The sequence below is a fragment of the Anser cygnoides genome, chromosome 8 (assembly GCF_040182565.1).
Source record: "Anser cygnoides isolate HZ-2024a breed goose chromosome 8, Taihu_goose_T2T_genome, whole genome shotgun sequence".
Taxonomy (NCBI): Eukaryota; Metazoa; Chordata; class Aves; order Anseriformes; family Anatidae; genus Anser; species Anser cygnoides.
The window spans coordinates 16,643,498-16,663,718 of NC_089880.1; the positions used below are offsets into that span (position 1 = coordinate 16,643,498).

Consider the following 20,221-nt stretch of genomic DNA (forward strand, 5'->3'; position numbering starts at 1 on the left):
CCCGCCTCGCACCCACCGCCCCGCCGGCGTCGCAACGGCTCGGCTCGGCGCGGGGCGCCTCAGCCCCTCGCCCCGCTCCGGCCCAGAAAGCGACCGCTCCCTGCTCCTCGCTCCTCCTCCCCCCGTCCTTCCCCCGCCGCGCAGGGCCCGGCCCGCGGCCCAGCGGCGCTCTGGGAAGTGTAGGCGGCGCTCGGCACCTCCCCGCCCGCCCCGCCGTCGCCGCGCCCCCCGCCCGCCTCCGTCCCTGCCTCCCTGCGAGGCGCGGGGATCTCGGTCCGGCCTCTGCTCGCCTGCCGCACGCCCCCGGAGAAGATGGCAGCGGAGGAGGCCGCGGAGGCCGCGCTGGCTCAGCTGCCCCCCGAGCGGGAGCGGGACGAGGAGGAGGAGGAGGACGAGGAGGAAGAGGAGGAGGACGAGGAGCGGAGCCCCGGGGGCGGCGGCGAGGCCGCGGCGCTCAGTAAGGGCCGCGCGGGGGGAGGGCGCGGGCAGCGGCTCCCGGCGGGCGCTGAGGGGGCGGCCGCCATGTGGCGCCGCGGCGTGAGGGGCGATCGCTGCGGAGCGCGGCCGCAGCGCCGAGCCGGGGCCGGTAACAAAGAGCGGCGCTCGGCCGTGCCAGCCCGCCGCCCCGGGCAGCCGCTGAAGGTGCGAGAAACGGGCTGCGGGGTGCCCGGTCACCGGCGGTGCGGGCTCTTTTCCTGTGGTAGCGTTAGCAGCCGCCTCGCAGCACGTGCGGCCGCGTGCAGGCCTGTTTCTTCTTACAGCTCTCTCACCAAAAAAATCTTAGTTTTGTCTCTTCCGTTAATAAGCTGCGTAGAAACCGTCACCAGGCACCACGTAACTCTTTAATAGATGAGTAGGCAGGACATCGAAGTATGTCTCAGGTGAGTTTTCAGCTTTAAAAATAGATCTGTGAGAAATACAGCGATACTCTGAGTTGCAGGGCTGGTCTGGATCTGATTCAAGGTACTTGGAAGAATTTTGCTCTGCGCTTTCTCCATTTTTCTAAACTATTTTTCTCTGATCTCTGTCTTCAGGTGTTCATTCCTCTTTTTATTTCTTTGTAATAGGCAAGATCCGTGTCAAACTGCAATGTTTAAAAGCAAACAGACAAGACAAAGCAAGGGAGACTTAAGAACTGCTGTAAGATCTATTCGGGCCTTACCCTGTCTGTAGTAGTGGCCAGAAGTAGATGACTGGGGGAAGAACAGAGCAACCAGCCGACCATCAACGCATTCTCCAGAAATACTTTCAAACACAAAACACCTTGTGGCTCATCATTTTCTTGAGCCAAAGGTAGCGCTTTGGGGTTTAAAAGCCTGTTATGGATTTCTCTGCAGTATAATTCTTTCTTTGGCACTCACAGACTTGCAGCAGCCAGTGGCAGGGAGGTCTGCAGCATAGCAGTAGGTTATACAGAAAACTTCTGCTCTGATTTTCCATCTGCTCTTTCCATTTGGTCCATCCCAGGTTCTGCTGGAGCACTGCTGATGTCTGTGCTCCCTCTGTGTCTCATGACTTTATGGATGTTATGTACGGGCTGAAAAGTCATAGCCTGTTCTGTTGTTTCTCCATGGCTAAGAACCTATGCCATAAATCTGTTGTTTCTTGTCACCATTTTTTGGAACTTTGCTGGTTCTGTGTCCCTTTTGAGCTTGGGGGATATGTGGCAATACTGTTCAATACGCAGGCTTTCTGCATTTTTTCCTAGAACTTCCTTATGCTGGGTTTTGGAGAGGATTTATACCTGTTCTTTCAATCAAAATTGTTTAAAACCCTAAGATTGTAATCCTGATGATGCTCAGCTCAGAGCCCATCCATTCGTTCCATTCATATGTGAAATGAAGATTATTTTTCTCCCATGTCCACCACTTCTCTTTGTTTGTTTCATTGCCCACTCAAATGCCTTTTTCCAGATTGTTCAACTAGTCATAAACAGTTCTAAACTTCTGCTTTTAAACTTTATTTATCACTACTCTATGGTTAAACATATTTGGACTTCCTGCTTGCCTGCCTTGTCTTGTGTTGCATTTTGCCAGAAAATAACATGCAAATATTATTTTATTAACTTCAAACATCTGATAATACAGATGGGTGAATGGTTTCTTCCGTGGATTCCAAGGATAAGCAATAATCATTCTGATGTTATTCTCAGTAGTGATTATACAATTTTTCTCCTTCATAGTTGTTAGTCACATTTGCTGGTAGAAGCGCCAAATTACTGCAAGCAAGTGAACTCAGTTGTATAATTCAAGCATATCAATGACAATTTTACTGTTGATTTTTTTGTTTCGTTTGCTTGATTTTCTTAAGATGGTGTGATCGACCCTGGAATGGTGAAAAGCAACAACCTGGGTGTGAAAGTTGCTGAGTCAGAAGTGGAAACCAAAGAAAAAGGAACTGAGGAAGAATCCACAAGGGAGTCTGAAAGTAACATTTTGGATGTTTCGTCGGATTATCCAAGAGGTTTGCTAACAAACGATAAGAATATTTGTGTTGTGTGCTTGAGCAAAGGAGGAAAAAAGTAAAAATAGCGGGAAAGAAAGGTAAAGGGAATGTGTGAAATTTCATTTTTAATACATCTGATAGGTATCAATGCTTTTTCCCGTGCAGATGCGTACTAAAATTTGTAGATGCCACTTCAGAATTTGTGCATAATACAGTGGCAAAAGAGAAACCGTTATGTTGGATGACGTATAATCTGCGTCAGGGTCTGATGCTAGAAGCACCACAGAGAGCAGCGAAAATTGTATCCCAGTGCAGAAACTGGGAATTAGGAATTGATTTTAACCTTAGCTTTAAAACCAACTGCTGTATCTTCATACATCAATCAATTGCTTTATTTGTTTCACATAAGAAAGTCTGAAAGACTAATCTTGTAAAAACATTGTGTGAAGGTTTAAAATCACTACAGTATCAGTATCGCTAGAAACTGAGATGTTCAGTGTACTATAACCAACAAAATTGATCAGGTAAACTAATTTTCTTGTTTTTAGCATATTCTATGCTGTTCGCATAGATAAGTTGAAAAATGGGAAGGTGGTTTTAAAGGTTCTCAAACACTCCTAAGGAAAAAAAAAAAAGTGATAGAATTTAATGTATCCTGCTTGCACAGTGAATAATTGCTAGTTGCAACGGGTCTGCTTCTGGCCAATACTACAGTTTTGCCAGTAGTTCACGGGATGATTTTATGATTTTATACCGCTTTGTGTGTGGTTCGCATGCTATAACAATGCCATGCAGTAAAGTCAGAAGTAAATGGTATGTGACTTGCTCGCTTCTGCTTGTTTTTTCAAATAAAGATCATTCCAGTTTGAGAATTTTGATGTGTGTCAGCATGAAAAAAGCAAGTAGAAATATTTGTATCTTATTAAATAAACATTCTGAGGATAAACTTTGGAAGTTGTACCTTCTACTATAGTTTTGCTTGTAAGCTAAAGGATGCAGACAAGTGTTCTAATTGGTACAATAGGCCTTCCCTAGTGGTAGGTTTGAATTGATGGATTGAAAAATAGTAGTAAGCTAGAAAAAAGAGTTTTTAATGAAGTATGTTTAACTTCTAAATATCTCTTGATTTTTAGAGAAACATATTTCCATTCAAAGACAGCTTGCTGAACTAGAGAAACTAGCTGACCTGAATGAAGGTGAGTTTACCTTGGCAGTATCCCAGAACACAGATCTTCATGTTACAGGTATTTACATTCTTCCTTAGTTTTTATTTTTAAAACATGACATCACTTTTATTTCTTGATTCATTTGTGGTGCTGAAAGATTAAAGGTTTCATAAAAAAAAAATAGTGTCGTCTTCCCCTTCCTTGTTTATCAAATGTTGTATTTCCTTCAGTAAATTTAGGGCTTTAACGATTCCTTTCCATCAACTTTCCTCTGCGTTGTAGCACTTCTGATGTTGGCAGTGTGCATGGAATAGCAAAATGTTAATTCTAGCTATACGTCATCAGTTTAGTCTCAGTTATATTTTATTTCAAGTGCCACACGAATAGGGAAGCTAATTTTTGTCTTTGTGGTGTTTGAATATCATTTTAAACAGGTATGTATTCTGTTTTGGTTGTTCCCTTTTTTTCTCTGCATTCAGTGGTATATTGGAGAGTTGCTTAAGAGTGCTAAGTGTTTTTATTACAACTCTTAGTTTTTCTCAGATCGCAGGTATGTATTTAGTGCTAATAGTGGCAGCCCTTGCAACTGAAACTAGTTTTTATTCACAGAACAAGAAAAATATCAGAGTGCACACAGGTACTGCATCGTAGAGCTCTTGCACCTTAATCATCTTTTAGAATATCCACTGACAGAAATAATAGCCTGCTTCCATGGCTGTTTAATTTTACTAACAAATATGCCAAGAGTAAAACTACAGAAGTTAGCTTGTTTCTTATTTAATGAGGAGTTGGGTCATAAATAGTTCTTAGGTCTGATATTTATGGTTTTTAGCCATTATTGAATTGAATTAGATGTAAATCCACAGTAGCGATTAATAAATAAATAAATATTCCCTTGCCTATTCTCAATAGTCATTTCTTTCTTCTGCTGAGAATGTGACATTCTTCTGCTGTGTGCGTTAATGGACTGACTTGTATTTATTACCATCACCTCATGTATTTGAGACTCAGTAATGTGTGACAGTAGCAGAGTCTGATCAACATTAGAGAGCAGTGATGATTTATGTGAGCTGTAGGCCACCGTCGCTGGTTTCAGTGGCATGAGATTCTTCACAGACAAGGTAGTCCACTCATAAAAAGGCCATATCAAAGCAATTTTACCGTCGTGTGAGCCTAAGTAATTATTACACATTGCCCACATTGTGTGGCGTGTTTCAGTATTCGTCCTGTACTATTCAAACACAAGCCTGTCTGCTAAACTCTGCATGAGCGGTTGTTTGATTTTCAGCATTGTAAGACCCATCAGCAGATGTATCTGCATCTCTTTTGAAATGCATGGTAACTGCATCTTACATGTTTCTCATACTTTGTGTTTGTGTTTTTAGATGAGAAGAAGCCTTGTCCATTGTGTCCTGAGGAGAAGTTCAAAGCTTGCTATGGTCATAAACTCCATCGTCACCTCCAGAATTTGCACTGGAAAATTTCTGTTGAATTTGAAGGTAAAGGAAGTCGTATTTCAACAGTAAATACCAGACGGAGTAGTGTAGGACGTGTAGGACATTATTCTGCATTTTGTCTTGTTAAGTTCTTGTTGACTTAAGCATGAATTTCATGCATCTTGTTATCAGCTCTCAACTAGAACCATATTTTGATAAGATGAATTTTGCCCTGGGACATAAAATGTAAATGTAAAATAGCTCTGTATTTTCTACATGACAAAATAGTCCCAATTGTGCATTTTCTCATTAAAAGAACAGCAAATGCTTGGCGTTTCATGATAATGAAATAAAACTTATATATTTATTTTATGAAAACTACTTTAATAAAAGTTTTTGTCATATCATTAATAATCAGAGCGATTTCCACCATCACTACTACCACACCCCGCCAAAATTTTTGGCTTGTCATAAAGATTACATAGTTTCAGATAACTACTTAAAGTATTTATTTAATATCAGTATTTAGTAGCTTTTTCTCTCATACAGCCAAACTCTGTGATCTGTTTATAAAATGCATTAAAATCCCTACTAGAAATTTAAGAAGGAAAAGAGAGTGAGCCACATCTGTTGTTTTTTTTTTTTTTTTAAGAACTAGAGGTATGGGTTTGCAAGAAATAAAGTAACCAACCAGAATATAGACAACATTCAAGTTAAATTTAAAAATGATCCAACCGAAGTTCTGTTTTTGCATGCATCAGCATGTGTCTTCTCTTTGTTTTTCTTTAAACCACAAGACAAGTTTTTACAGGAGTCTTCACACAAGTCTGTTAGCCAGGTAGCAACCCTTATAAGTGTTTGTATTGTATTTTTGAAAGTTATATACTCTACAGCCTGAATACTCGCTGTAGCTCTGTAGGAAGCTAAGAGACTTATCAAAATGAATTGTCTTTGTATGATTTTTGAACACTTCAAAAATTCAGTGTATACCTAGCTGATAAATGTCTCTGTCCATTGGTTGAATGTCTCTCGCCATTGTCTTGTGGCAATATTTGGTAATCTTAGTTGAGATCGTGCAATAAAAAAAAATCTAAAACATACTAAATCAAAGAGTTTCTGGTATAGGACATAAGCAATTCTGTTTGCTTACTGTACTGTGTTGTGACATGCACTTGTTCTCCAGGGTACAGGATGTGCATCTGCCACTTACCTTGTCGTCTAGTAAAGCCAAACCTCGTTGGAGACCAGGTAAAATGCCAAATCAGAGAAATATTTGTTGCCCTACATCATGGGGGAAGTGGGTGATTTGGAGGAACTTCTGCAACCCATTCTTAGTCTCAAAGTATGGCGTGCTATCCATTCTGGCAAACGTGCATCAGTTGAGAATATAAAGCTTTCGTGTAACCTTCAAGTAGTTGAATGTAGTTGTCTATCCCTCTTATTTTTGTGGGTAGCTGCCTATCATGTAGACAGCAGCTTTGTGTGGAAGAGGTGAAGGGATCAGAGTGCCCCGCAATGGGTGCATCGCAGTCCCTTTCCTGTGTGCTGAGTATACGGAGTATTGGCAGGCAGCTGAATGTCGTGGTGCTGCCACAGGACAGCTGTGCTGCCTCTGTGGGAATGATTATTTCAGTCCCCGTAACTATAGATGCAGGATATTTTGTATGTTGTAGAGTTACAGACAGATGACTTCTTCATCTCCCCATATTTAGGGATAGTTTTACTTGAACTGTATTTGTGTATTCTGAAACTGCGTATGGTTTATTTCACAGACATTTTCAAAGATGGGAGCCCATTACCATTGCATTATCTGTTCGGCAACTATCGCTCGGAGAACTGACATGATAGGGCATATTAATCGTCACGTGAATAAAGGAGAAACTGAATCAAGGTTTATTACAGGTAGGTTCTCACTTCTGTAAAATGATCAATTCTTTTATACCATGTAGTACTTGGGTTAGCTATGATACCTGAGTGACAAGTGTAAGAAAAATTCCAGAAGAAAATTATTTAGGTTTACTAAAGAGTAATCTGCTCTTAGTCTTTCAGAACTTCTTTTTTTTCCTCAAAGACATAGGAGTGTTGTGATTTTTTTTCTGCATTAACTAGTTTCTGTATTCTTACTGATAAATAATATTCACTTCAAAAGCAGTTTAAAGTTGTAAATGCAGGCTTCTGCAAAATAATGGAGGACATGGTATCCATAACACAAAATCTGTCCAGAGAATTTCATGCCTTTCTTTGGCTGTATTTGTTCTTTTATCAGTCTTCAGTAAATCTCTCTAGAATATAGAAAATGTTTTGCTCTTTTTAAACAAACTGCATCAACATGAATTTACAAAACAAGATGACTTTCATCCAGTACTGGAGAATCATGATAGAGGCGTCAGTGTTTCTTTGGTAAATTATAATCCTTGTCTGACTCTCTCAAGAATTAGAATTCTGTTTCCAAACTTGGATAAACTAAATTGAAAGTATTTTGAATAACTAGAATATCAAGTGTTTAAAACTAATTTTATTTCCTTTATTTTTGTAAGTTTTCTGTTCTCTGCAGATACCAATTTAAAAATTTCATTATTGATTACCTGGTGTGTAAAAACTCGACGGCTTTTTTTGTAATGGCCCAGACTGTTTACTTTGCAAATTTGTCTTTTTTTGGTGGTGGTTTTTTTTTTACCCCTCTCCATCTCTGTATAGATGTGTGGATTTTACCTAGTTCTAGTAAAGACAGGACTGGAAGCTATTGAGGATCATACTTAGTTCTGTTATCAGTCTGCGGTTTAGGGAGTAGTAGCTCAGTGTCTGGGGATCGGTTTTCATGGCTAAGAAGCAATAGTAGGACATATTTCCATGCCTTTAACTTAGAGTTTGTGATGTGAAATACATTAATCTGTGCATCATTCCCTCCAGAGCAGTTAGTACAGAATGGCTGATTTGTCTTTTTTACGTGAAATGCCCGTGGTTATTTTCCCTCATGGAGAGAGGTGAAAGCTACAGATGACATGTTTAATACTTAGGAGGCACTTGAACAAAAGTTGAAGGCTGTAAATGTGGAGCAGGTGGTAGAGCAGTTGAAATAATTACTTGAAAGCACAGAGGGATAGGCGGGCCATGCACAGAAAGGTATCTGGTTGAAAGCTAACAAATTTTGCCTGGTTGTTTCTGGGTAAATTTTGCTACTCTTAGACTGGAGATAAATTTCTCAGGGGAATGACAATGTGCGTTTACAGTTGTCAAATCAAGAAAGCTTGTTTTGCCACAAACTTTTTTATACAAAGCCTAAGTGCTGAAATTGTCCCTATGCTTGTGCTCTCTGTACACATTTCATGAAGCTGTTTGGTAACTTACAGAGATTGAATCAAGGAGTTCAATGGTATAAATTCAGCACTTTGTTGGTAGGGTTTTAATTACTTAGCAACATACTACATTTGAATGTGCAGAACAAATGTGGTAAGCCTCAGGCTCAGGGGCTTCCCTTCTAAAACTGGAGTGGATACATGTGTGAGCCCAACTGAGAAATGGATCTGGCGTTCTATTGGAAGAAAATTGTGGTAGAGCTTGAGCCTAGTCAGCCACTCTTAAGACTAGAAGATAAATTGTTGCTTCTTTTTTTCCCCCGTGTATGAGTTAACTGATGCATGTGCGCCAGCTGGATTACTGCAAAGTTTAGTCCTTTTGCTACCTGGGAGCACATTTTCAATTTCATGTATCAAATGTGCTAACGTTAATTTCAATTCTCACTCTCCTTCCCACACAATTACTTTCTTTTTAGCTCCTGCTCCCAAGTCATCTCATGAAGTGCTGAAAGAGTCAGATACAGATGTGCAGGTTCTTCCCAACTACTCCACACCGCAAAAAACAGATTCCTATTTTAACCCCAAAATGAAACTCAACAGGTGAGAGAACAGGGAGTGGGAAGATACACAAAAGGGATGGTGACTTTGTAGTGAAGAATGTTTATACATTTTGAAAAACAAACCCTGTGAACCCTTTGTTCAGAGGGAAGGAGAAATAGCTTTTTCAGTAACAAGATGGTTCTTGGGATAAAATTCCATTTAGATGTGTTCCATTTTATTTGTCTGCTAAGATAATTTTTGTTAATTTTGGAAAGTTCTCCAGCAAAAACTCTTCTTGACAAATAGCATGTGAAACTGAAAACACTGTGTGGGAAATACTGTTGTCTCTGAAGCAATTAAGGATGTTTACATAATTAGTTCATGCAAAAGAACAGGATTTTAAAAGAAGAGCACACTTGAAAACTCATTTCCTTGTACACACTTTATATGTTTTTGTGTGTCTCCACAAGATACAGTGGTTGGTGACTGCTCTCTCTCCTTTAACTGAACAGCAGCATGCCTATAATTTACAGCTTTCATATTGCAAGCCTTGTTTATATAGGCTTTTCTCTCTTGGGTGCCAAATTCTCAAAAGTTCCTTCTCATATTTGCATTAAAAAAGATGAAGGAAGGACACTTTTTTTGTTTATTTGTTTTGTTTTGTTTTTTAAGGAGACTCATAAATTATTTCTATACCACAACTAAAATGTGCAAGCATTAACACCAAAGCATAGCAGTAGGCTTCAGCCTGTGCAGACTGCTCATGTGTTCAGTGCTGTAAATATTTCAGCTTCCAGGTTTAAAGTTAGCTCAGATACATTTGTCAAAACTTGCCTCTGAAGAATGCCATTGCAACTAAGTTTGCGGCTATTCCTATGTGAACAATGCCTGTTCCTTGAAACAGTGGAATTTTTTGTTTCACAGTCGTTTCTGATTTCCTTTCAAACACAGAGCTGTTAATTGGGTAACATCTGATTGTGCTGGGAACGGAAGAGAAACACTACTTACTTCTAAATGCTTACCACTTTTTCCAGTGCTAGAGTAACTGTAAGATGATTCAGGATCCTACTTTATGAATATTCTGATGTGTTGAGTCACTAAATTAGGTATGAAATACTGTCATATCAATTGAAAAGCTTAAAAGTAAACAATTACTGTATTTAAAAAATGATCTAGCTTAGAAGTTCTAGGAAGATGTTCAAGGGGAACAAATAACCAAGAGGAAGAAAAAAATATTTCTCATCTTACTGTGGCTTTTTTTTCCCCCTAGGCAATTGATATTCTGTGCACTAGCTGTTTTAGCTGAAGAGCGTAAACCAATAGAATGTTTGGATGCATTTGGTGCCACTGGTAAAGTCAATTTCTTTAATCTTTAGCTATTATCCAATACTATGAGACTGCAGAAATCAGTAGTAACTGATACTGTTGTGTTCCTCAGACTGTGTTCGACTATGCAGTTTTCCTCCTTAGGCAGGCAATCATTGGCTTCCATACAAAAAACACAGTCTTCAAGAGCCTACAAGTCCTTCAAAAAGATTGTAAATAATAAATCAAAGTTGAGTGATCTGCTTAAAAATTAGTTGCCTTAAAATGTCGTTGAAATACCACCTTACTAAACATGTGACCAGGGTCCCAAATCTTTTGTGACTTTGTAAAATCAACCTCTGGTTAAAAAATTGAAATGAACCCAAGCATTCTCTACAGATTCATCTGTAATTGATTTCAAAAATTCTGAATGTGAACTAAACGTGAAGTCATTTGGTCAGTGTCCACTAACCATCTAGAACAAAAATCTAAAGAAATCTGACCTCTGCTGCCTTATTATCAGTCTGCTGTTGTAAACCCAGGGTTATAGTTGAGAACAGCAGTAGCTGCTTAGCATTTTTCATAAAAATTCTTCGTAATGAATTTATCACTGTTCCGAGCCAGGCCAGATATCACAACTGCAGCCTGTCCTGCACTTCCTCATTGTTACAGAGTTTACTATGAAAGTCAGCAATAGTTTGGAGACGGCCTAAGTATCTTCAAGAAGGTGACAAATTGACTACTGCAATTAAAACTTATTGTTGTTACTATTACAGCACTGTGTGCTGATGCAGAAGGTCACCAACACAGTTTTTTATGGAACACACCAAAACTTGCCTCACACTTCCATATTATAAGCATTTAAAAGGATGGATTTTTTTCTCACTGATTTCAGTGAACCAGAAAAAAACTCGCGGTTTTGTCACGGAGTTACAATTCTGTCTTTCCCTAGGTATAATGGGATTACAATGGGCAAAGCATCTCAGAAGTTCCGTGAAGGTTACAATTAATGATTGTAATGAAAATTCTGTGACAATGATTCAGGAAAACTGCCATTTAAACAAAATGAAGGTGAAACTGAACGCTAAGGAAGAAGACAATGACGAAGCTTTGGGAGGTGGAGAACAAAATACTGACACCATTGAGGTGACAAAAATGGATGCCAATGTTATAATGCATATGAGATCATTTGATTTTATGTAAGTGTTAAAAGTTTATCTTAATAAACTTTGTGTTTTGCTAATAACACCCCATAACCCACCCCAGGCCCCACCGTATGATAGGGAAGTTGGAATGAAAGAAGTAACCAACAGTCAGTTGATAATTCAAAAGTAATTGTATTGTCCCAGGACAGGTGTGGAAATGGAACATCAAATGTTTTAGAGATTACTGGGAAAATATTGGCAAAGCCTTCAACATCCAGAATGGAATATAAATATGCATGAAAATTTTAAGCCAAACTATTTTTCGTATAACTTCATTGCCTGTTTGATAAAGAGAAATGTTAAATTTGTCCTTTTCTTCCCTTGAGGCTTTTAATTAGTTAAAAATTCATTCATTTGCATGCTGTTGTATAGGACTGCATGTTTGTTGCATCGCTTGTTTTGATCCGTTCTGCAGCATGTTCATCTTCAATTGAAGCAGTCTACTGCTTTCAAGTTGGACTTACAGACGAATACATTCAAAACCCCTACAGACATCAGAATAAATTATTGGATTTCTTTTGGTATTGATTAACATCCAGTTTGTAGCTAATTAAGCAGCATGTATTCAGAGTGAAAATTATGCAATTTAGTACACAAACTGGAATGCATACGTTTGAAAAGCAAACTTGTTTTTAGAAGTTTCCTTTTCTTTTAAGGACAAGGATAGGTATCAGGCCAATGTTCTTGTAACATGAACTAGTCAGGGGGTCAGGATGCCAAAAAAAAACCAACAAATAACTGTCCGTTTTTGTGGTGATGTGTATTTTCCAGTACAGTTCTGCCTTGGTTCTTGCAATTTGACACTTAATCCTCTGGTATTCCAGACTAATTCATGAGAGATGTGCTGTCAGTTTTAATCCTGCTTTCTCATCTTGTTTTAAACCTGAGCATAGATAAAGATTCTTAAAGTTTTTATTATTTTAACAAAGGTTAGACGGTTGAGCATCTATAGATGCAGAGCGAGACTTGTTTTCATTTCAGACATTTGGACCCATTCGGAACTTCTGTGAATTACCTGGATTCTGCCTTTAGAAATGTGAGAAATCTTGGAATCGTGTCCCTGACATCCACAGACATCAGTTCTCTGTATGCAAAGGCTCAGCATGTTGCCCTGCGTCATTACGGATGTAACATTGTCCGAACAGAGTACTACAAGGAGCTGGCGGCCAGAATAGTAATTGCTGCTGTGGCAAGGTTCTGTTAAAACAAATCGGCTCAAATTCTGGGAGAAAATTGTTTTTGATACAAAACTTCAGAGTGCTGCTGTAGGTTGTGCATGTTGAGTTTCCAGAATTCTTTAATTCTAAAAAGCAGACTTCTCGATACAGAAGTTATGTTTCATATGTTATGTGTGCTGCTATGGGACAATGTAAATCTTAAACTAAAAGACCGGGGAAGGTAAAAATGCATAAATGGGGTAGGGGGTTGGGATGGTGGCAGGTTTTTTGTTGTTGTTGTTCTGGTTTTTTGTTCGTTCGATTTGGCTTTGGCTTTTTTGGGGGAGGGGTGGGAAGGTGGTAATCTAAAAAGTAACATCCAGACTTGCATATCTGCAAGTTCTTTTGTTCTTTTCTCAACTTTGTGGTCATTTCAGTGCTGCATAGGACTTTGCAAATGTTAATTAAACTACTGAAGTGGCTTCTAGCTAAGCATTACAGTTACACTTGCTTCAATGAAAACTGGAGTTAACGGAAACTGGTGTTCACTTAAGGTCCTCGTGCTTGAGGTTGAAATGATGCATGTAATTATTAACTTGTGAAATAAGTCTTTTGCATATAGACATTCTTACAAACTTCAGTCTGATAAATGAATGAAGGTAGTAAAACTAGTTTTTAATTGAGGAAGAAGGATAAAGGCAAGAGGATTGGACAACTGCTTGGGAAGATGGGGAGAAAATAAAGTGTGCAGAGGTCTTAAGCATGCTGGAGCTAAAATGCCCACCTGAATTCTTTTAGATTTTTCTTCTTTATATCCCTGCATGTGTTAGGTTGTCCCTTGGGGAATGTTTTTAGACACAGATATTCTGTATCTAATTAAATGTGACCTTCCTATGAAACTATGTGATGAACTGAGATTTTGGCAAGGGGGGTGAACTTCTTGGCTGTTGAAGCAAAGTTTTAACTGTGCTTTGGGTTACATGCTCCAACTCCCCTAAAGGTTTCTTCTTCCTTGTCAGTGCTTACCTACCAAGGAACTGCTCACTTACCTTCCCACAGCCCTTATTTAATTAACACTTGATGGTTTAACATCATGTGTGTCCCTCTAAATCTCTACTTTCTCAGATTTTCATGTAGCTTGTTAATTTTTTTGTTACAACACCCTGTCATTAAGCAGGTATTTGTATAGAAAGATGATGCAGAGGACAGACTGCTGTTTCCAAGCGTGATAAAAAGTTAAACGTGACTTCCATAGCCTTACAGGAAGTAGAGAACACTGCACATTTAAGAAACGACTCTCTCCATATCACTTTCTGAGATCTTCAGTATCACTTTCTAGAAAGTGGATGAGGTCAAGAATCTTTGAACAGGTTTAGGTGTCTGCGGAAACGTTAGTCTGCTGAATTCAGTACAATGTGTGTCTGTGTTTGTTCTTCCTTCGCAGAGCTGCAGCTCGCTGTAACAAAGGCATTGAAGTTTTACTTGCGGTAGCTCTAGAGCACTTTGTTCTAGTAGTCGTCAGAGTTTTAAGGGGACCATCTCCTGCGGATGATTCAGCAAAGAAAGTAAGATACCTCATCCACTGCCAGTGGTGTGAAGAGAGAATTTTTCAGAAAGAGAGTAATATGGTAGAAGGTAAATAGATCTTCCATTGATATTATAAAAGGTCTGATTCCTGGATGTTTGGGTGGCTGGGTTTTTTTTGCTTGTTTAGGCCTTGTTTATGTTTACATGCTTTTGGCAAAGTAGTATTCTGTAGTATTTCTGTTTAATGTAACTAGAGTATTGCGTGAAGTGGAAAAAGTATTTCCAATGCAAAATACCTGTTTTATGGTACCAGGTTAGATCCATTGTGTGCGTGGATTTTGCCATAAATGTACTGGATTCGTTTGTAGGTGGGGTGTTCTCCAGCTAGCTTTAGCTGCTGAAGGGTGCCCGATAGGCCCTTGGATCTGTCTTTTCAGTGAAGGGCATGAAGAGTGGGACACCTGTGGCTGCTGTGTTGTTCCTCCATACAGGGGCAGCTTGATGAATTTAGGTGTCAGGTTGCTTTTCTACAATATCACATTCCCCCCAGGTTAGGGTCTGTTCTGCTTGACCTTGGGCAGTATCAGTAAACGCCTGATGGAGATAATCCCTGTAGGTGTGGTAGGCAAGGTATGCAGCATTCCTGTGATTTATCTAATGCTTGGCAATAAATCAAGGCAGCCTCTAGGTTAAAAGCCAGCTGTTCGTGTGCAATCTCTATACACAAGTTAGAGGTGGGAGGCAAAAGTTAAGCTAAGGAGTAGCTCCTAGCCAGATGGTAGCTTGAATAAATACAAAAGGAAAAACCTTGGCTTCAATGTTGCGGGTTCTTGGATACCAACTACTCAGCTGATGGTGTCTTTGAACAAAGTCAGGTGCAACAGTGTGCAATGACCTTCTTATTAAAAAGATTTGGTCCTGTTTTAAGAACAGAAATGAGTAACTGATAAGAACAGTGTTGTGGTAGAGATCTTAATTAGGAAATGAATTGTTTACTTAATGCCTTACCTGCAAGCAGGCTGACTTACGGCTTAGAAACCCTGTAGGCGGCTGTATTTTGTATATGTAGCTGACAGATGGTTGCATTTTTTTGTTGTTGTTGATACTATCCTTGACAGCTGCTTATATAGTCATGGGAAAGAAAGCTAGTAATTTCCACATGATTTGAAATCTGCCAAAAAATATAGCGCATTAGGTGGCTTTTTGGTGTTTTTTCCCCTTTAGTGTCATTTCAACAGTGATTAGAGATCAAGCCATCAATCACTAAATTTTCACAAGTACTGCAGCACTGCTTGTCAGAATTGGGAGTGGTGTTGCACTTCTGCTCGTTTACCCTTTCAAATACATCCATTTAAGTAAACTAGTACTTCATATCTGTATCGTCTCTCTTCAGCAAAGTGAGCATTGCTGGCTATTTCAAAACAGCTTAAATTCTGTTTTTCTGTTGTAGAAAACCCTTATCAGCAGCTGCCTTGTGATTGTCACGGCAGTATGCCTGGGAAGACAGCAGTAGTTCTTGGTCCCCTCTGGTAAGTACAGAACACAGTGAGGAATCGGAATAATTGAGGCTGGGAGGACATCTGGAGGTCACGTTCACTCACTTAATAGAAATGCAAGTCTGTTGGATATTTTAGCATTACTAAAGGAAGTGTAGCAATCAGGAGTCATTCAAGAAAGAGTTAATGTATGGCAGTTTCTGAATTTAGTATAGGTTGTTCAGTTTTTGGTTATGGTCATAGAGTTCAAACCGGTTAATATATAACAAATTCACTCTAAATTTCATGTTTACTGTGACTGTTTTAATACATCCTGCACAGGAGAACCTGGCTCTGTGTTCTTCTAGTTGCCAACTGTCAAGCAGCTCTATTACTTGGTACTTGCAGAAAATGTATGTAGTAAATCCTTACATGTGCTGACAGTAGCAAATAATACACTACTTGATACTTAATACTTACTCTGATTTCTCACAAGAAAAAATTTTAAATCCTTCACTAAGTCTTTTAATGGTTTCAAAGCAAATTAAAAATAGTTGACAATTGCCAGTACCTTTCTTCCAGACAAAAAATAGGGTAAGATGACTTTCTCAACATAGTTGGGCAAGTCAGTGGCAGAAATAAAATTCCTGAGATGGTTTTTAATGTGAGATCAATGCTGCTGTCCTTGGAAACAAAGCAATGCTGTATTGCTGCAGCAAGAACACAGTCAGGTGCAGCACATTGGTGTAATGTCATTGCTAAACAATTTGGGTGAGAGATTTTTTTAAGGAAACTTTTTTTGCTTTCATTAATAGGTCTAAACTTCTCACTTGTCTTGTGTTTCTTAGGTCAGGAGCCCTTTTTAATACTGGATTCCTCAGAAGAATGCTGTTTGAGGCGGTCCAGTATGGCTTAGATGAAACTCAGCCGCTTTTGAAGACGTTAGTTTGTGAAGCTGAGTGTACAACTTTAAAGAATTTTTCTACCCATAGTCCTTATGATGAGAACAAACAAGGTAAGAAAACCAGCAGTTGTTTTGCAAAAAGTCTGACCTGGTGGTGATTTTAGAGAGAGAATGCTCTCTGATAACTTAATGCTAACAGCAGTGTGAGCATTAGGTAGGTACACGTTAGGTCAAGAAAATATTTGTCGCTTTGAATCCAGTGCAGGAGTTGTCTATGCTGTAAAAAGAGCATGGTCTGTCAGAGCCAGAGTGCTGGATTTAAACATCTTCAGTCAGTACAGCAGATTGTGAAACAAGTGAATATCATGCAGGCAGACTGACCACCGTGAAATCCAGCACGTTCCCCACAGGAGCCGGAAACAGCACGTGTCTGTCCGTCCTCTGTGTACCCTGCTGCAGACCTGGGAGCCCGTGCCATTAGGAAGAGAACTCGGCTGGCCTGCTCTGCGTTCTCTGCAGGAATTGCAAATCACTGCACCAAAAGAAATAGTCTTCCCTAGGGGAATGCTGTTTTACCATAAAATGAAATTGCTTTGACTATCCCAATGCTGATTGCTCAATCAGATAATGACAGGACAAGGGGGAATGGTTTTAAAATAAAAGAGGGGAGATTTAGATTAGAGGTTAGGAGGAAATTCTTTCGCTCAGAGGGTGGTGAGGCACTGGCACAGGTTGCTGTGGTGGTTTTACCTTGCTAGGCTGCTGAACTCCACCACAACCGCTATCTCACTCCCCTTCCTCAGAAGAGGAGGGGAAGAACAAAAGGAAAGAAACAACTCACAGGTTGAGATAAGGATAATTTAATTAAAGGAAAAATAATTATTAAGGGAAAATTATTATTAATTAAATAATTTACCTAAAGGGAAAAACCAAAACCAAGCAAAGGCTGTGTGGAAGCACAGAGGAAAGAAATTACTCTCTACTTCCCACCAACGAGCGATTCTTGAACACGTCCTTGAAGCAGGGCCTCAATGCACATAGCCATTGTTCGGGAGGACAGATATTTTCACAACGAGAGCCCCCCTCTCCCCTATTCTTCCTTTTTGCACCTTTTATTGCTGAGTGTGACATCGTATGGTATGGAATATCCCTTTGGTTGGTTTAGGTCAGCTGCCCTGGTGATGTTCCTTCCTCACCTCTTGCCCACCCCCAGCCTGCTGGTTCTGGGGGGGTTAGAGAGAGTCCTGATACTGTGCCGGCACTGCTCAGCAGCAGACACAACACTGGGGTGATACCAGTGCTGTTCTAGCTACAAGTGCAGAGCACAGCACTGTATGGGCTGCTGCATGGAAAGTTAACTCCATCCCAGGCAGACCCTGTACAGTTGCCCAGAGAAGCTGTGGATGCCCCATCCCTGGAGGTGTTCAGGACCAGGCTGGATGGGGCTCTGGGCAACCTGGTGTGGTGGGAGGTGTTCCTGCCTATGGCAGGGGGGTTAGAACTAGATGATCTTTGAGGTCCCTTCCAACCCAAACCATTCTGTGATCCCCTGATCCCCTCTAAATTCAGTTACTGAGCTGGTAGGTAAGTTACCCGTGTATGTGCTTCTTTAGGCTGCGATGTGGTGGACATTCTTTCTGTTTACCTAAGGTATTTTGCCATCCTACTGTTTTACAATAAGACTTAACTTTGATCTTTAATTGTATTCTAGAAGAGTGTGGCGTATATATTAAAACACCAGATACTTCAGCAGAATCCTGCGTGTTACATGGTAAGTAGATCATTTGGTGCAACTCCAGCAGCTTCAAATTAAAGTACAGTTTCAGTGATGGCTAAACCAACCTAGTGTTCACATACAATTTTTCTACATTCAATGATACTTAAGTAAAAGTTATTTTCCCACTGAATAATGATTTTACTTTTTCCAGAATCATATTTTCTGGTACAAGCCAAATGCTAAATACTGAATTATGCATACCTGGCCTCACTTGTTATTACTGAAAATGGTGTGTAATTAAATTCTGGCTAGATTTTAACTCTGCAAAATGTTATCTCATATAAACATACATAAAGGTGTGCGGTTGCTATGTGGCTTTTTTGTACTTCCTGTCTTTGGCTTCACTGGCATTTTTTGTGGACTTCACTGAATATTCAACAATTTCACTGGCATTTTTTGTGGTCCAGGAAAAAGAAAAAATAATGAAGTGGTGCGAAATGCAGCCAAGCGACAAAAATCTGACAACAGTGCTGAGCACCCTGCATTCTACTACAATATCCACAGACACAGTATTAAAGGAATGAACATGCCAAAGTAAGGCTTTAAGTTCCACCCTTATATTACTGTGACAACTAATATGTAGCTTGTATTGAATCAGCCTTACTGGTGTTAACTCCTTTTTAAATGGCTTTTTCAGGTTAAATAAGTTCTTAAACTATCTCTCTGAAGCTGGATACAGAGTCAGTAGGACCCACTTTGATCCCATGGGAGTTCGCACGAATGCGCCCTTGGCGCAATTTAAGACTATCCTTGTGAAGTACAGCACTCCCACATACACCGGGGGGCAGGCGGAAGGCCCTCTCCATCTCACTGAAGATGTCCACATGGGAGACCAGGTTCCAGCTGCTGCAGATGGCAAAGCAGGAGATGCTGAATTTCTGGAAGATGATAAATCTGGAGACACTGCCACCATGTTCACAAACGACTGCCCTACTCACTGTGCAGCTGATTAATGCAAATCGTCTTGGTCAGGACTTGGCAACTACACCCTGTTTGAGTACACCCGTACTTCTTACAGAAAGAACTGCATTTTGACAGTTTGAAGCACCTGCTATTTTCATTTGAGAAGACAGTTTAGAATTATGTAGCAGAATTTACCACTGAACACGGTGTGTGTGGTCAAGGTACTCTTGCTGTGGGAAAGTCTCTAGACAGTTCTTTCACGCTCACATCCACTTTTACACCAAGGCATTGTGGTTACCCCCAGGTCTTTGTACAGCCTTATTCAAACTGCTAGAACAGAATCCAGAAGAGTGGATGGGGCCTAAAGTCTTAAGTGTTTCTGAACATAAGCTTAGTATGAAATGGACTACCATTCCTAAACCCTGACCTGTTAGAAATCAGAGGGAGGTCATGTTAAGATGGTAAAACAGTACAGAATGAAATGTGATGTGAACTGAAGCAAGCAAGAAATTGCTAACTCAGTGCCCTTCTAGCTCCGCATTGCTTGTGTAATTCGGCCTTCAGTTCCAATTTTGTAGTTCTACCTACAGGCAAGATCCTAACACAAGTGAGAACAGAAAGGAATGGTTACAAAACTGTTACATAAACTTCAGTTCTTAACCAAACTTCAGTGATTTGTGTTTAGTCACACTAGGTAATTGTCAGATTAAATTTGGTTGTATACCACAAGAAGGAACAGTGACCAGACACAAGTTGAAGTTCTGGAAAAATATGTTCATAATACAATCTTTGCTGTTACAAGATCTCTTCAGTGAATGAGCAAAGACGCAGTGTGTTGGTAGTCATTTCTGATTTCCTTAAATATATGGCAGCATTCCAGCCAAATAAGCTTGACTTTGTCCTTTTTTCCCCCACCCCAAAAAAAAACCTTTTTTTCAGATACCTGCATATGTTTCACTTGACTTATCACATTTGAAGTAGTAATTCCAGTTTTTCACAGGCTTCGTGTGCAGCCTAGCCCAGTGCCAGGTTCTCTGAAGAGATGGTGGTGAGGGATTATTCTTATTTTCCCATCCCAGAAGCTT

General features: G+C 40.0%; 2 protein-coding genes across 9 annotated transcripts in view; one reads left to right on the forward strand and one right to left on the reverse strand.

Moving 5' to 3' along the window:
- The window catches only part of SWT1 (SWT1 RNA endoribonuclease homolog), a 44,457-nt gene extending 44,286 nt beyond the window's left edge, over nt 1–171 (reverse strand). For 4 of the 6 annotated variants that reach the window (XM_067001476.1, XM_067001474.1, XM_067001469.1 and 1 more), the window contains exon 1: nt 17–163. The gene's annotated coding sequence lies outside the window, so the exon portion shown is untranslated. Of the gene's footprint in view, nt 1–12 lie in introns of all 6 variants that reach the window. The other 2 variants (XM_067001477.1, XM_067001475.1) reach the window with 1 other exon arrangement.
- A 91-nt stretch (nt 172–262) lies between these two features.
- Nucleotides 263–20,025, forward strand: TRMT1L (tRNA methyltransferase 1 like). 3 transcript variants are annotated; one of them, XM_048059238.2, is made up of 16 exons: nt 263–457; nt 2,311–2,463; nt 3,579–3,689; nt 4,997–5,110; nt 6,231–6,295; nt 6,820–6,949; nt 8,820–8,943; nt 10,154–10,233; nt 11,141–11,387; nt 12,375–12,587; nt 13,995–14,185; nt 15,528–15,606; nt 16,401–16,567; nt 18,168–18,227; nt 18,641–18,767; nt 18,871–20,025. In XM_048059238.2, the coding sequence occupies exons 1-16, from the start codon at nt 313–315 to the stop codon at nt 19,184–19,186; spliced, it is 2,322 nt and encodes a 773-aa protein (XP_047915195.1). In that variant the 5' UTR covers nt 263–312; the 3' UTR covers nt 19,187–20,025. The 3 variants fall into 3 exon arrangements, with proteins under 3 accessions (XP_047915195.1, XP_047915196.1, XP_047915197.1); XM_048059239.2 differs by having other exon boundaries at nt 3,579–3,641; XM_048059240.2 differs by lacking the exon at nt 263–457 and adding an exon at nt 555–881.
- The last annotated feature ends 196 nt before the right edge of the window (nt 20,026–20,221 follow it).